At 41.3% G+C, this 14,600-nt stretch overlaps 1 protein-coding gene and 1 long non-coding RNA gene across 3 annotated transcripts in view; one reads left to right on the top strand and one right to left on the bottom strand.

The window, feature by feature from the left end:
- The first annotated feature begins 878 nt into the window (after window positions 1-878).
- LOC142787012 (uncharacterized) lies at window positions 879-10,827 on the top strand. The gene is made up of 3 exons (XR_012889214.1): window positions 879-1,000; window positions 8,690-8,790; window positions 10,138-10,827. It is a non-coding gene; the product is annotated as an uncharacterized LOC142787012 (long non-coding RNA).
- Window positions 10,589-14,600, bottom strand: part of LOC142787010 (decapping and exoribonuclease protein-like) — a 123,611-nt gene continuing 119,599 nt past the window's right edge. For both annotated transcript variants that reach the window (XM_075884627.1, XM_075884628.1), the window contains exon 6: window positions 10,589-12,794. In XM_075884627.1, coding sequence (XP_075740742.1) covers window positions 12,674-12,794 — 121 coding nt within the window. In that variant the 3' untranslated portion in view covers window positions 10,589-12,673. The remainder of the gene's footprint in view (window positions 12,795-14,600) is intronic.

The raw sequence follows: 14,600 nt of genomic DNA, 5'->3' as shown, positions 1-14,600 counted from the left end.
AAAAGAAAGAAAATAAAGTTTGACAGATCGGCTGCTGATGCTCGCACTTGAATAAACGGCGAATGATACAATTGGCTCTTGATAAGACTAGATTAATGTAAACTATTACACAAAACAAAAAAATCGGTGAAAAAAACTCCTATACTAAGCAACAACTTTTCTTGGCACTGCACGGAAAGCTACGGAGGTGCAGTTTCTGTAGATGTAGCACTACGCGAAGTAGTCCGTTTTGGCGTGCGTCTCTTAACGCTATAGAAAGTGGCGGGGGCGCACCATCAGTGGTTCATGTATAGACGCAAATGTCGCTTAGCGTTTGAGGTGCACGTAAAAAGGTAGGACGTACAGGGTTGGTCAAATGTTCTTAGGCCACTATCTCATGTATTTCCATGGCAGCGTCGCCTGGGAACTGTTGACCCCTCCTGTACTTTTGTGTCAGCCACGGCGCGGTTCCCCGTGACAATGGTATTACATGCATGCAGTAGTTTCACTTCATCGAGAGTAGCAGCTTTAAAGTGCAATGAAGTCATTTATGCTTACCTTCATATACTATCTTCACAAGCGTGAACGAAAAGCTCACCGGTCTCGTTGTCACGATCGTCTACGCTCGCCAAGAAAACAGAAAGACGCTTTCATGGTTGCCAACTTGAGCCAAAACATAGAAAAATTAAGCGCTGCACCTGATTAAAACTGCTAGTGCTGCAACAAAAACATTTTTGCAAAACAAAACAAATTGTAATTCAATATAGGAAGTTTTTGTTAACTAAATAAAGTATGTTTTTTAAACATCAGTAAAATTTCACTAGCGCAACTATCTCAGTTGAGCAAAAACAGAGGTAAAAACGGGGCTGCACCAGTGAAGTGGCTTAAAATGTAGAAAACTAGGTTCTGTGGTTAAGTGGTTACAGTCAACGCCTTGTTACACTAAGTAGAGCCGTAAAGCAAGCTGCGCTATAGCTGCAATGACCCATTGGCGAAATTAGCGTCGAAAAAGATCATAATGGTAACAAATTTTGATGTGGGGCATCGTCTCGAAACGTATGGAGCGTGTGCATCTTCTGAAAAACTGTAGGGTTCGTTCGTGGTTTGTTCGTGTTGCGACATGTATATGCACTGGACGCTGACATTCGGCGCACAGTTTGGCCTTCACAGATCTTGAGACTCTCAGCGCTCGCCGACTGTGCTTTTGATTTGATCGTGGAAGGTGGTTGGTGCGTTGATCGGTGCCAACCTGTTCCACCTTACGGCATGTTGCCTGGAATTTGCTTACTGTGTTCAGCATTTTACCAATTAGGTTCAGTTCGTGGTGCGGTCCAGCAAGGGTAGCTAGCCCAGCTGCACACTGCCTTTGCGCGCTGTCTTCACGCTTTGCATTCATGATTCACCGAAGCGGCGAAGACAAGAATGTGCCCGTTGACCATATTTTGTTGGTTGCGATGCCATGTCTGTGCACGGATTGACTTTCGGCAGGACATTTTCTGACTAGTGTTCAGCTATTTTGACCGAGGGGCCGACTGCATGCAGTTGTACAGCCTACGAGGTGTGTTACTGGCACACTTGCGTTACGTCTCATACATGTAGCTTCCCTAATGCTGTTCTGGCTAAGGAGTTACGTTAGCGTAATGCTTTTCATGGAACGTCTCATTTTCGGCCAAATTCATTCGGGCTGTGCTCCAGGTGAAATGTGAAACTAGCCTCATCCTATTAACGCAGTGCCTACAATCCTGACCGAGTTGTCATATCTCCAATAATTTAACACAACTTCAAGGTGCACATGACAGAAACGGTGTGAAATCTAGTATTGGCTCTTGTTGAAATGTTGTTGCACAAGAGCACACTGCACACAGAGAATGAATGTACAACATGACTGTTCATGTTAAATGTTCCTACTGCTCTGTTTTCTTTTATGCAGTTTTTTTTAAACAGCCAGACTACTTTCACTGTCATGTCCTTATGTCTGGCTTTTTATAGTTTTATTAATAATATTATCGGGGCGTTTACATGCCAAAATCACAATATGAATATGAGCGCACTGTAGCAGAGAGCTTTAGGAATTTCAACTATTTGGTGTTCTTAAACGACATTGCACCGTACAATTGTCGATCTGGTGTTCTTAAACGACAATGCACCGTACAATTGCCGGAAAGCTTAACTCGAACGCTCTGCAGCGTGTCTCGTACTGGCTTGACTGAGGCGAGCCGCGAAGCACTGGGCACTGTTTACGAGATAATAGCTCGGTAAGCTTGGATTGTATGTTGGCATATATGCGTAACACCTCGGCAACAAAAGTCAAAGCTGCGTGGCGCTAGTGTCAACCAAACTGCTTCAGGACATGTGGTGGAGCATTCGAGCTAAGCTTACTGACGACTGTACATGGGCCTCTGGCATGTCGCCTGTAGCTTTGGGTGCTGATTGCTAGACGGTGATTGAAAACAAGCCAGAATGAGGAGCATTCTTTACATGCTCACGCTACCATACTTGTTAGGAACAGTAATTCTTACTGAGATGAGAAATGTTTTGACATGTTAATTATAAAAGCCCCTTCAATTATCTTAGATTCTGGTGGATGGGGAAACTATACACAATATTTATATTGCTTCTAATGCAGTAACGTTCAAGAATTGGCAAAACTTGTTCTAGACTGCTCAAGGCTCGAAACAGCAAAACTGGACGATTGTGAAGACTTATATGGTTGCTTATAGGCTTTAGCTAGGTGATGCTAGGTTGTTTTTACGTTGACTCTTAGATCAAAGAAGCCCATAGACAGTCACAGGCACGACACGGTTATTCAAATTCCAGAGACAAAAACTCTCCCTGAAACTGAGCGTCCACACCTCTTATAGATCGATAGGCACGTCTTTAGCACAGGCCTTCCATTGCTTCGGGGTCTTCTCGCCGCTGCTGTTGCCTTTCTCATTTCCTAGTATTTTCTCATAGGGGCTCAGGGGTCTTCTGTTCGCTGTTGCTTTAAAGTGATTTGTTGGGCTAACTGTTGCCTTCATCATTATTAGTGAACCAGGGGCGAGTTTTGAGATTTTCTCAAGTTCTGTCACAGATACCCATTTATGATGATGATAGTTTTCTGGTAGGCTGCACAGAGGCACATACCTGTTACAATAATAGTTTTCTGCCACCAACTCGCGATTTCCTAAACAGCTTCGCTGACAAAATTCTAAAGGATCGCAAAGCCTGGTGAGGTCATGCTACGATGTAGTCTCTTAATTATGTTAAGTGTCTTGTTTTTGTAGAATTACGAGAATCTAAACGTCTTCTGAAGTAAGATAGTTAACAATACTTACAAAGCTTCTGGCTATTCTCATTATAACTTGCATTTTGCTCCTTCATGAGTCAAATTTTTGAGCTTACAAAACATAAATTGGCCCAAAATAAAGTAATCATCTGCAGTTTGAACACAGCCCAAATGAAGTCTATGGAGCTTGACCTAAACCGTGAAGTTATATTAATCTGTTCCAATTACTCTACTGTTACTCGTACTTTACCAGCTAGTGTTGCTTAGATAAGGACTAACCTAGGCGTATATAATGTATACTTGCAATGCACAATCACTAGAATGTACTTGTAGTACCGAATGCATACATTTCAATATAACTTCCAAACTGCTCATCATACTTCAGCCTACACACATTACTACAAGGCTTTCGACTTACCTCTTGTTTGCACCGTGACTCACTGTCTTTCCTTTGCTAGACCACCCAGGAGTGGAGCGGTCATTCTAAGAGCATCACCATCATTCAAACTTGGATAGCTTTAGCGAAGCCTTAGAATCTTTGTTTTATTTACAATAATTGTTTGGCTCACTCCCGCATGTAAAGCATTGGGACCTCAATAACAAAATTGCATTACTGTTTTGCCAACCTTTTGTGAGTCACCAGTGTTCTTGGGAATCAGCAGGAGCATGCACATTTAAAGCATCATTTGCCCAAGCCACACCAGCACTCCCCCACCGCAATGCAACCACCTCCCCCCCCCCCAAGACTTAACTCATTCATGCCGACGACGATGGTAGTTTGGTACATATGTACTTTAAAGTACATATGTACATATGTTTCTCACATATCACTGTAGTATATACCACAGTGATGTGTGAGAAACTTGAAAGCTACTACAAATACAAGACCAAATCACAGCTGTGCATGACATTTCAAGCAGTAAAACCAGTTCATAAGCGTGCATAGAATAGTTTCAATATCAATTGAAGAATAGCCACATATTGATTGCACTACATGTTATTGTAACTATCATTATCTGGTGTCACTTAGCAAAAACCAATTTCATTTTTTAAATGAAATTTAATATTTTCTCTGTACATCATGAAGTATTTTCCTGCAGCTATAAGTTATTAAATTTCTTGGTTAATGAGCATTTTCGGCAAATAATGATGATAAAATATTACATGAACATTACCGGAATGTTTACCTGTTATGTTAATTCTTTGTGCAATTTTAACATTTTTTTAATGTTTGAAATATAACATTCAACATTCAATGTTTTGTTTGAATGTTGTACTAATGTTCCACATTCAACGTAATTTTAACAGTGTATTTCTAATATATAGACAACGTTTTACATACAACAAAGAACGTTATATGTTTCATGTAAAACGTTTAGACAATGTTGTTGGAAAACAAAACGTTTCTTCAACATTCGCAACAAAAATACAACGTTACTTTAATGTTTTGTGCTACATGGGTCGAGCACACTGTGATTGGCGAAATTGTCCGCGTTGAGAGGGGTAAACCCATGGGCGTGTTTGCGTTAGGGACGGAGGGGGGGGGGGGGGGCAAAGGTTTTTTGCAGGGCGCCTCCTTCCTATCAAATCAGTGTATGAGGCAGATTTTACGCCCCCTTTTTTAGATGACTAAAAGAGTGCTCCGCTGCCTAGTCGATGTATATAGAACAGATTCAGCGCCCCCTCCCAGGTGGCTGGCCCGCTTTGCCCCCCTCGTACGGACGCCTATGGGTAGGCCTTTCGGAGAAGCTCTTCGCATTTGTAGACGCCTTTGAAATCACTGTTTCAAAGTCCTTTAGCTACAACGAGCTTCACATTGACAGCTTGGAAGAGCTTGTTTCTTCCTTGAAAAAAAAAATGCCACACTGGGCTGCGCACATCATGGTCCGAGCCTCACCAATCAAGTAAACAAGTTTTTTCTGCTCACCCATTTGTGTTTTTACACAAAGGTACTCCACAAGGAGCGGCATCTTTCTGTGAAAAGAGGAAGTACGTGAAGCTCAGGCGCATCGCCTAGGCTTGCAGCCCAATGTTCTGTGGGGTACTTGTGAACTAAAACCTTTTTTCTTGGGGATAAAAAAGGACGTGCGGCTAATTATTAAAAATGGATTGTTGTAAACAGATAGTGAGTCACTACTCGGAAATGCGTTGCATGACCTGGGTGCAGAAAATAAAAGGTTTCCATCCAGATACTGCTCGTGATTCTCGTCTCCGAGTATGACGTTTTGAATGATGGGGCTTTATTTACAGATTAGTGCTTGAGGAAATGATGGTTCGCCATGAAAAGTGTTGCAAGCAATGACCCACAACCGAGTTCATCATTCCACTCTTCTACCACTTCACATCGATAAAATGTTTCAGTGCCTTCAAGCGCTCACTTTCGGAACCCTGTCAACCTGAGGATATTTCAGTTCCGTCACGCGCCCGCGTAGGCATCCTGTTTTCCAGAAGCTAATTAACATATTTTCTCGGTCGCCATTTGAGGCCATGCACGAGCAAAAAAATATATTTTAAATGTTTCACAATGCCCGCGCGCGTGCTTAATTGCAATCTCTGCGCAGCGCATCGCCGCATCGGGTGACGTGGATGGATGGATGCTATGAGCGTCCCCTTTATAACGGGGTGGTGACAAATATGCCACCAGGCTCGACAAAAAAAAAACCTTTTTTCTTTTTTTATGTTGGCCTAATGCCTCTACTTCGATAAATTCTATCTTAATGGAAAAAAAGGTAAATTTTCAGCTTAAGTTCTCTGCCATTTACGGCACACTGTCCATATTTTATTTTTCCAATATTTATTTTTGTCCTTTCTCTCTAATTTTCTGCCACCAATACTCTAACCGTCTCTTACTTATTTCAATCGCGGGTGTGTTCAGCTTTCCATTGTTGTCCCTAAAACCCAAGGCTTCCTGTAGGCTCGTGCCCAAACGTAAACCTGGGTGGATATCTCCACATTCAATCAGAACATGCTCCGCCGTTTCCTTATCTTTCCCGCAGCATGTGCATTGTTCTTCTTCTTTACTGAATCTTGCTTTATAACTACGCGTTCTAAGGCAACCCGATCTCGCTTCAAACAGTAAAGCGCTTCCCCTTGAATTATCGTAAAATGCCTCCCTCCTTATTTCATTTTTGCCCTTTCGGTAGTTACTCAAAGCCGGTTTTTGCTCCATAGCTGCCATCCAGTAAATCCTCTCCGCCTCCCTGCGTGCAAACGTGTGCCACCGCCATCTGGCGGTTTCCTCCCAAGACGTTACGCACTAGCCGGCGCGTTCATCACACTTTCCTATTCTAGCCACTGTACATACGCACATGCACTTTTATCCAGCTACCATCTTTGCCAGTGTGATGATGATGATAATAGTGAGACCATTTTTTTGTTACAGTGTACTAAACTGTACCTTTGTAGCGGGCGGGCACTACGTAATAATAAATAATACAATAAAACAAAAAAGTAAAAAAACAAACGGGCACTTTCATCATTTCTTTTACTGCTTGCGGCGTGGTACGCGTGATTGTAACTTGGAAGTGTGACAGCTTGGGCGAGTTGGTATGGCACGACAATAGTTATAGGGAGAGAACAAAACGTGTCGTGTCCTTCATGTCCTTCTTGTCCCTGTGTCGTCAGTTTTTTCTCGCACTATAACTATCGTCACGCGTGATTGGTTAGAATGCTCGCGTCTAGTTCGTACCTTCTGCCGCTAGGGCCGTAACCTACGAGCAGCGTGGCTCTAGTCAGCACCTCTTTACTCAGCTTCAGCGATTGTGGTGATATTTTGGTCAACAGAACCCTCATATTACATAATTCTTATACAAAATAATTCAAAAATACATATAATAAAAATCATTCAGAAACATAGGTTGCCCTACACAATTCTACGGGTTTCCTCGTTTGTCAACCAGTCTGCAATAAATATTTAACCTGCTCACTCAACCAGCCATCTAAGCGAAGCTATAGTTACATATGTGTATATTCCATTAGTTCATCACAGAATCAACAGAATGCAGGTGTTCTTACTCCAGTGCCATCCACAAAGTAGCAAAAAAACAGGTTATATAGGTAGCGCCACAACGGCAAGTGGTTGAACGAGAGCGGAGATACGCGCTCCCGTAGAAACCCCGCCATCTGGGCCAATCAGGAGTACAGTAGGTTGTGCTTGCTAGGCCTACTCAAACTGGTAAATGTTCTGTGGCCTACTTGCAGCACGTTTCGAGCAGGCTCTCGTCACCCGGCATTTGTTTCCTATTTGCACACTCTGAGCAGATTTTCCCCCATCTTCTTCGCTGCAAGGAAAGATCAACAGGAAAGTATGTTTCTGAATATGTGCCGTAGTATTGCTTGTGTAGCCTTCGTAGCTGAAAGTGAACGTGTTGTTTTATGTGGGCAGTGTTGCCGACTATGCCTTCAGTATTTTGTGGTGAACAATGAAGGCATAGTCTAAATATATCTGTGTGTCGCGGTATTGCATCTGTAGTGTTAGTAGCTGCTATAGCTGGCGTACTCGCGGGCTGTGATGAAAATGAAATCATAATTTGAGTGTTTCATGTGTTAGTACCAAAGAAGCGTGTGTAGTGCACGTGCCAAGCTCTTAATCATGAAAGTCTTCTTGCTTGTTACTTTGTAGTGTCGTACTGGTGTTATAATGCCACAATTTATTTCTCACAATCATGTTCCGAAAGAGGCCCATTGTGAGGTTGACAGTTTGTTTGAAGCTTTAGCAGAGTGTGACTCTGTAGCATCACATGCACGGGTTCATGGCAGCCCAGACACGGTTGCATATGTATACCAACCAATAGAAAAGATATATATATATATATATATATATATATATATATATATATATATATATATAGTCTAGTAGATCCTCCGTGAGCGGTCACAACGTGGTTTATTTCGACATTTCGGCCTAGAGTCTGGCCTTCATCAGGAATAAAGATACAGTTTGTCTGTGCTCAGCTTTATACAAGAGATTGTATAAAGCTGAGCACAGAAAACTGTATCTTTATTCCTGATGAAGGCCAGACTCTAGGCCGAAACGTCGAAATAAACCACGTTGTGACCGCTCACGGAGGATCTACTAGACTATATGCAACGCTACGGCCACTCAACCACCATATATATATATATATATATATATATATATATATATATATATATATATATATACATTATTTGGAACCAACATGGGGAATATAATCACAGTGCACAAAATATTACTAAATAAGTCACTTGCACTTACAAATTTATTACAAATGTAAAGCTTTATGTATCAGACTTCAATGTAGCTGCCCCCTCCCCCTGGACGGAATCTTCTATCCCCCTTTGAAAATTGTCATATGAGAGGAAATCAGGTTGTTGGCCAAATCAAGCTATTGGCTTGATTGAATTTTTAAGTTCGTGTCACTTTTTATCTCTCGATCAATTATTGCTTTGACTTTCTCAAAGGTGCTGTGCAAAAGATTCACCCTGCAAGTGAATTCACCATAGAGGCAGCCGTTCAAGAATGGTTGCATCATGCCCAGCAATGCACAGGAATGCAGCAAGAGGTAATAAAGCTGCTATGCATTTTGCACTAAGCTTAAAGGAACTGACAGCTAATTTCTGCAGTGCCCAGTTTTTTTCTGTTGCAATCGAAGCTCGTTGGTCTCAGTATCCTGTCAGTGTGATGTAAATGGAAAGCATTGTAAAAAATTTTGTATCTGCTGTGTGGATTAGTTTGTGCTTGGAAAACGAGCTAGAAACAGTGGTGTGTGAGCATGATAACAGTCATATGCCAGCATTTGTGTAAGTTATTAGGCTATATCAGTAGTTCTGCTCATCCAGGAGAGGCACCTATTTATGGTAAAACTAGTATACAGCTTTTCTAATCTCACACAAAGACTACAGTATACGTAATCCCTCTTAAGTTTGCCTACAAAAGCACACGAGTGCATCTCCATGCAATCTCGGACACCACTGTTCACAGCAGGTGGGCTGCTCTACAGTTGCCATATCGGCAGCTTTTCTTCCTAGATTATTTTATCTCATTATGCTATCGAATAAATAAACTGCACATGGCTGTGTGGCATAAAGACAACAGTTTTAAAGAACAAGTATAATGCATTAAATGACAAGAAATTGCATATATATCTCAATTTTTTGTCACATACTACCAAGCCATCCCCGCATAAGCTGTACATGCAATTTTTTTAAATTTTATGTTGCACTTCATACTTCCTACTTAAATCCCAAGCGGCATCATCAAAAGAGTCATGAAAATTAGTTTTCATTTCCACTAGAATCTTGTGACATGTGATGTATTGTTGATCCCTTTATTGTTTTTGTTTTTCATCACACTTGGACGTTAAGTTGCCTCTAAGAAATTCTCACCAAGATGAATGATATCCGATAGCTTTATGACACAATGTGGCAGACAATTACACATACACTGGAAACTCAAGTTTGTGTCCAGTGTAGCTTTTATCTGCTGCACTGTTTTATGAGAACATCACTTTCTTCTTTAGTAGGATGTTTCGAAATTGACATTTACAATGAAGCGCAAATTAGTGAAATGTCTTTGTATGTATTGATACTCGTAAGACCGGAGGGCATTTCAAAGTGCTTTTTAGGTTCTAGAACTAGCTATACTTACTTATGCTGAAATGAGTAACATGGTTATTGCTAATGTATGCATTAGTCATATGCAATTGCTGTGTTTTTTAAGTAGGCATCATCTTTCTCGATTCTTGGTAAGTTCAGGAGTGGAGCATCACAATTTCAGCCAAGCATTTTTTTCTCATGGTAATATAGAGTATCAGTACTGCTGGTGTGCTCTTGCTTGGAATGTCTTATAGTACTTCTTTTCACTGTTTCTGGGTAGCTTATATTGATTCTCTTTTTTCTTGTATTGTTAGGATCAACTGGTTGTGATGAGTAGCCACGGTGCATTATGAAGCTTTCAAGGAAACCTTCTTTTCAAGAGGAACTTCGTTGAAGATTTTCGTGCAGCAATTTTTATTCACATCATTTGAAGCCTTCAAGGCGAACTTTAACAAAGACCTTTGTATTGTAATTTTTCATTCACATAACTTTAGGCTTTCAAGGAAAACTTCGTTGAGGAATTTTTCATTCACATCACTTAAAGCGTTCAAAGTGAACTTCGTTGAACTTTTGTACATTCTCATAACTTTGAAACTTTCAAGGGGAACTTTGTTGAGGATTTTTGGTCAGCAATTTTTTATTCACGTCAATTCGAAGCGTTCAAGGCGAACTTTATTTTAGACTGTTGTACAGTAATTTTTATTCACATAACTTTAAAGCTTTTGAGGGGAACTTCGTTGTTAAGCAGTTTTTCATTCACATCACTTCAAAGCATTCAAAGTGAACTTTATTGAACGTCTGTACATTCTCATTACTTTGAAACTTTCAGGGGGAACTTTGTTGAAGATTTTCAAGCAGTAATTTTTTATTCACATCACTTCGAAGCGTTCAAGGCGAACTTCATTGAATAGTTTTGTACAATAATTTTTCATTCTCGTACCGTCACTTACATTCAAAGACCGATTTAATTTCATGTTCAATTGAATAAATGCGTTTGAAAACAATGTGCTGTCTGCTGCAATAAATCTCTAAGGTTTTAAGGACCCAGCATAAACATGCAGGTTAGACGGCAGCTTGTGCTTGATGATATTGTCAGGCTGTTTGGGCTTTCTTTACCAAATATTGCTAACATTTTGGGAATGAGAACTTTTTTTCTATGAAAATGCTCAGGCTTGCTTCGTGTATAGTTCTGTGTGCCAGAGACCTGCGCTCCCACTGCAGTCTGGCTCTTAGCTGACACTTATAGAAAGCATCAACGCCGTAAGGCTGGCCTTATTAAGTTTGATGTCTGACAGCAATTTGGCCAGCTTCACGTCTTTGATGCTTTACCGCAAGTAGTTGGTGGGTTAGACCTGCAGTCCCATGGCAGTCTTGATCATTGCTGCTCGGCTGTACTTTATATTGTTCAATACCCACTACAAAGTACAGCCGAGCAGCTATGAACAAGACTGCCATGGGACTGCATGTCTAAAACACCAACTACATGCGGTAAGTGTGAACAGTGCATGAGAAAAGCTTTCATTTAATAAATGGCAATGTCTATGTATATCTATTAAATGTCCATTCAGCGTCCATGTGCAACGTACCTGCAACCTTACTCGGATGAGCATTTTATTATAGCGTGTACCTATCTAATCTTCGTAATTTGGATTTCTATGGATATCTAAGAGACGTTTACAATGTCCATGAGAAACATACCATGGATGTCAATACAATTTTTGTGGTTCACTGGGGTATACTGGTGCCCTCTTCTGACAGGGAAGGTACTAGAATCTTAGAAAAATGTTAATATAATCTTAGTAGACAAGAAAGGAAATGACAAGAACTTGAAGAATTACAGACTGGTCAGCTTCCTCTCCGTCATACACAAGCTATTTACAAAGGTAATTGCTAATAGAATTAAAACAAGGTTAGATTTCAATCAACCAAAGAAACAAGCTGGATTTCGAACTGGCTACTCAACATTCGGCCACATTCATACTATCGATCAGGTAATGGAAAAATGCTCAGAATACAGGCAACCACATCGAAATCTATAAAATCAACTATAATTAGACTCTTAAATATTTACAAACCTGTTTCAATACTAATCACATCTTAGAATGCCACCAGATTGCGCTCATTACGGCATGTAACAAATCTTGTCTCAAACAAGCACTTCACTTTTATCTATGGGGTTTAAGGCACGCAAGGAGAAGCGCTTGGTTGCGATCACAGTTGCATGCTCAAAGTGCCTTTTAAGCAAGAGCTTAGTTAAAAACACTGGGCGTGCAAACATGGACAGAAAAGAAAAGACACCACAAATGGCATTTGTGGTGCCTCCTTTCTTGCGTCCTTGTTCGCACGCCCTGCCTTTTTAGCTTCAATACCTAAGAAGTAGGTCAGCTTGACATTCCAAGAGCCTAGTGCACCTTCTTAATTTATGTCATGTGTAGGCATCAGAGTTAGACTGTCGGGTTTACCGAAAAAAACGCGATACATGCAGCAAAAATAGTTTATTTTGTCCTGAAGGAAAAATATAAAGAACAATAATACTACTGCACATTAATTGAACGATGTAGAAAAGAACTTGTAGCTGATTTAGTAGTTACTTTTATACCTTCCATCGTCCAAGGAACATGTGATAATGTCACCTGTTTTTAGGATGCTTGCACAAAAGAAAATATAGAGAAAATTAGCGAGCAGTTAAGAACAAATATAATATGTACACCAAATTATCTGAAATTCTCCAGGCACAAATTCTAGAGCAGCCACATCTACTCATAAATTATCACAGAAGAGCTCTTCTCTGTTTTGTCAGTTGGCTTTCTGCACGCTACATAGAAAGCAACAGCGGCTCGTGGAAGATCTTCAACTGCCCTCAATGCTTTTCAGGAACCAGTCGGGCAAGCTGTACAGCTTCCCGGGATCCGCCAGACGCTTGCAAGTTATCTGGTAGGATGACGGCTCATACGTGAAAAGATACACAGTCCTGCAAGTCAGAAAACATGAAAGTCAGCTTGGAGGCTATGTGTTTTTCCTGCCCAAATGAAAACTTTTGGACTCACAGATATAGGATTGTATATATGTAATGTGCTACAGTCGAATGTCATTGATTTTAACATGCTTAATTCGAACTTCCAGATAATTCGAACACACGATGAGGTCCCGTTAAAGCTATGTGTATTCCAATGGGTGAAAACGCTCGATAATTTGAATGCCCAAACACTTTCGACGATTAATTCGAACATACCGCACTCCCAAAATGCTCTCAGCAACCCACCCAATCCCACCGTGGCCCCTGCGACACCTCAACACTGCCTGCGAAGGAAATGAAAAGGAAAGAAAAGGCTGCAGTGGAATGTTCGCTCTATCTCAAATGCCGATCGATGACGCACCCATGTCACGCTTCTCCCTTTTCCGTCCATGCCCCGTAAAGACCCTCCTCCTTCCAGTGCCGTGTGCGAAGAGAGAGGAAAAAAAAAAGAAAGCTGTCGCTGGGCGAATGAATGTGTGTTTAAAGAAAAGGAAAAAGGCACTATCTTTTGCAGCCTTTGCCCCTTGCGAGAGCCTGGCTCCATGCATCGAGGGGGGGGGGGGCTCTCACGCGCGGTTGTCAGGCTTCTTTCTTTTTCCTTCTCTGCCACGTAACTGTGCTTTTTTTTACTGACAGGCGCGAAGAGAGCAAAAAAATAAAAAGCTGCCGTGGAGCATTGGTTTTCTCTCAAATAGCGGTCTGCTTTTCACCGCATGGAGACGCTTCTCGTTTCTCGTCACGTTCTGGCCATGCTGCGGCTGGGTAGGCTCTGCTACGCAGCAGCAGGCGTTGTTGTCGTCGTCTTTAGAAAGTGTTGGCGCTCGACATTTTCGCGCGCAGCTTTTCTTGCCAGAAGAATGCTGAAGTGTAGATAGGAATGCTTTGCAAGCTGCGTGCGAAATTGGTTGACTCGCTGCGAGGCAATTGTGTGCAGATGCGCCTGACCGATTACTTCAATTATTAACGGATGTCCTGTGATTTGTGAATAAATGTAAATCTTCTGAAACTTCTCCCTCGTGTGTTAGCTCAAAGCACATGCGCCACTCCATGGAGAGCCCTCCATTTATTTAGCTTTCATTAATTCGAACTTCTTTAATTCGAACCAACTTTTGGGCCCCTTCGAGTTTGAATTATCGAGATTCGACTGTATTTTATTTTTTAATTCTTTATTTGTAACAATCAAGTGGAAAGAGCTAGCCATCGCCACGTAGCAGTGACAGGAACTCTTTTATTTATTTATTTTTTTCGATAAAAAATTAAAGTTGGTGACGGTAACGTAACAAACCACACTGAACCATATTTACAGGGTCAGTCTAAGATGGAGGCCCTTCCGTCTGTTACACGAGGTTGAATGACACCTGATCAGGTGAAGCATTGTAGCAATAAGGATGGCGCACACAAGTTGCAAGAAATGCTTAGCGAGATACCACTGAAAGGTATCTTCAAGGCTTCAAGATGTATCAGATACTTTAGCTAGAAAAAAGCACTGAGTATAATATTTTAAAGGCAAAAGCTCGTCAAATCTGCATCAGAAATAATGGCTCACAGCTCACGAGTATAAAATTATCAGCTCTCCGCGCGTTCAGCCACCACGGTTTCCTGAATCTTGAAAGTGTCACAATGCCTATTAAACATGACGAGTTCTTACTGCTGCTACCACGTGGCTCTCTCGTTACCCGCTGACGCACAACCTGTAGATGCGGTGCACAATGGCTTAGTCAGTGAAACAAAATGCATGGAAAATTTGCTTGCCTACACAAA

The sequence above is a fragment of the Rhipicephalus microplus genome, unplaced genomic scaffold (assembly GCF_043290135.1).
Source record: "Rhipicephalus microplus isolate Deutch F79 unplaced genomic scaffold, USDA_Rmic scaffold_41, whole genome shotgun sequence".
Taxonomy (NCBI): domain Eukaryota; kingdom Metazoa; phylum Arthropoda; class Arachnida; order Ixodida; family Ixodidae; genus Rhipicephalus; species Rhipicephalus microplus.
This window is presented reverse-complemented; position numbering and strand designations above follow the sequence as displayed.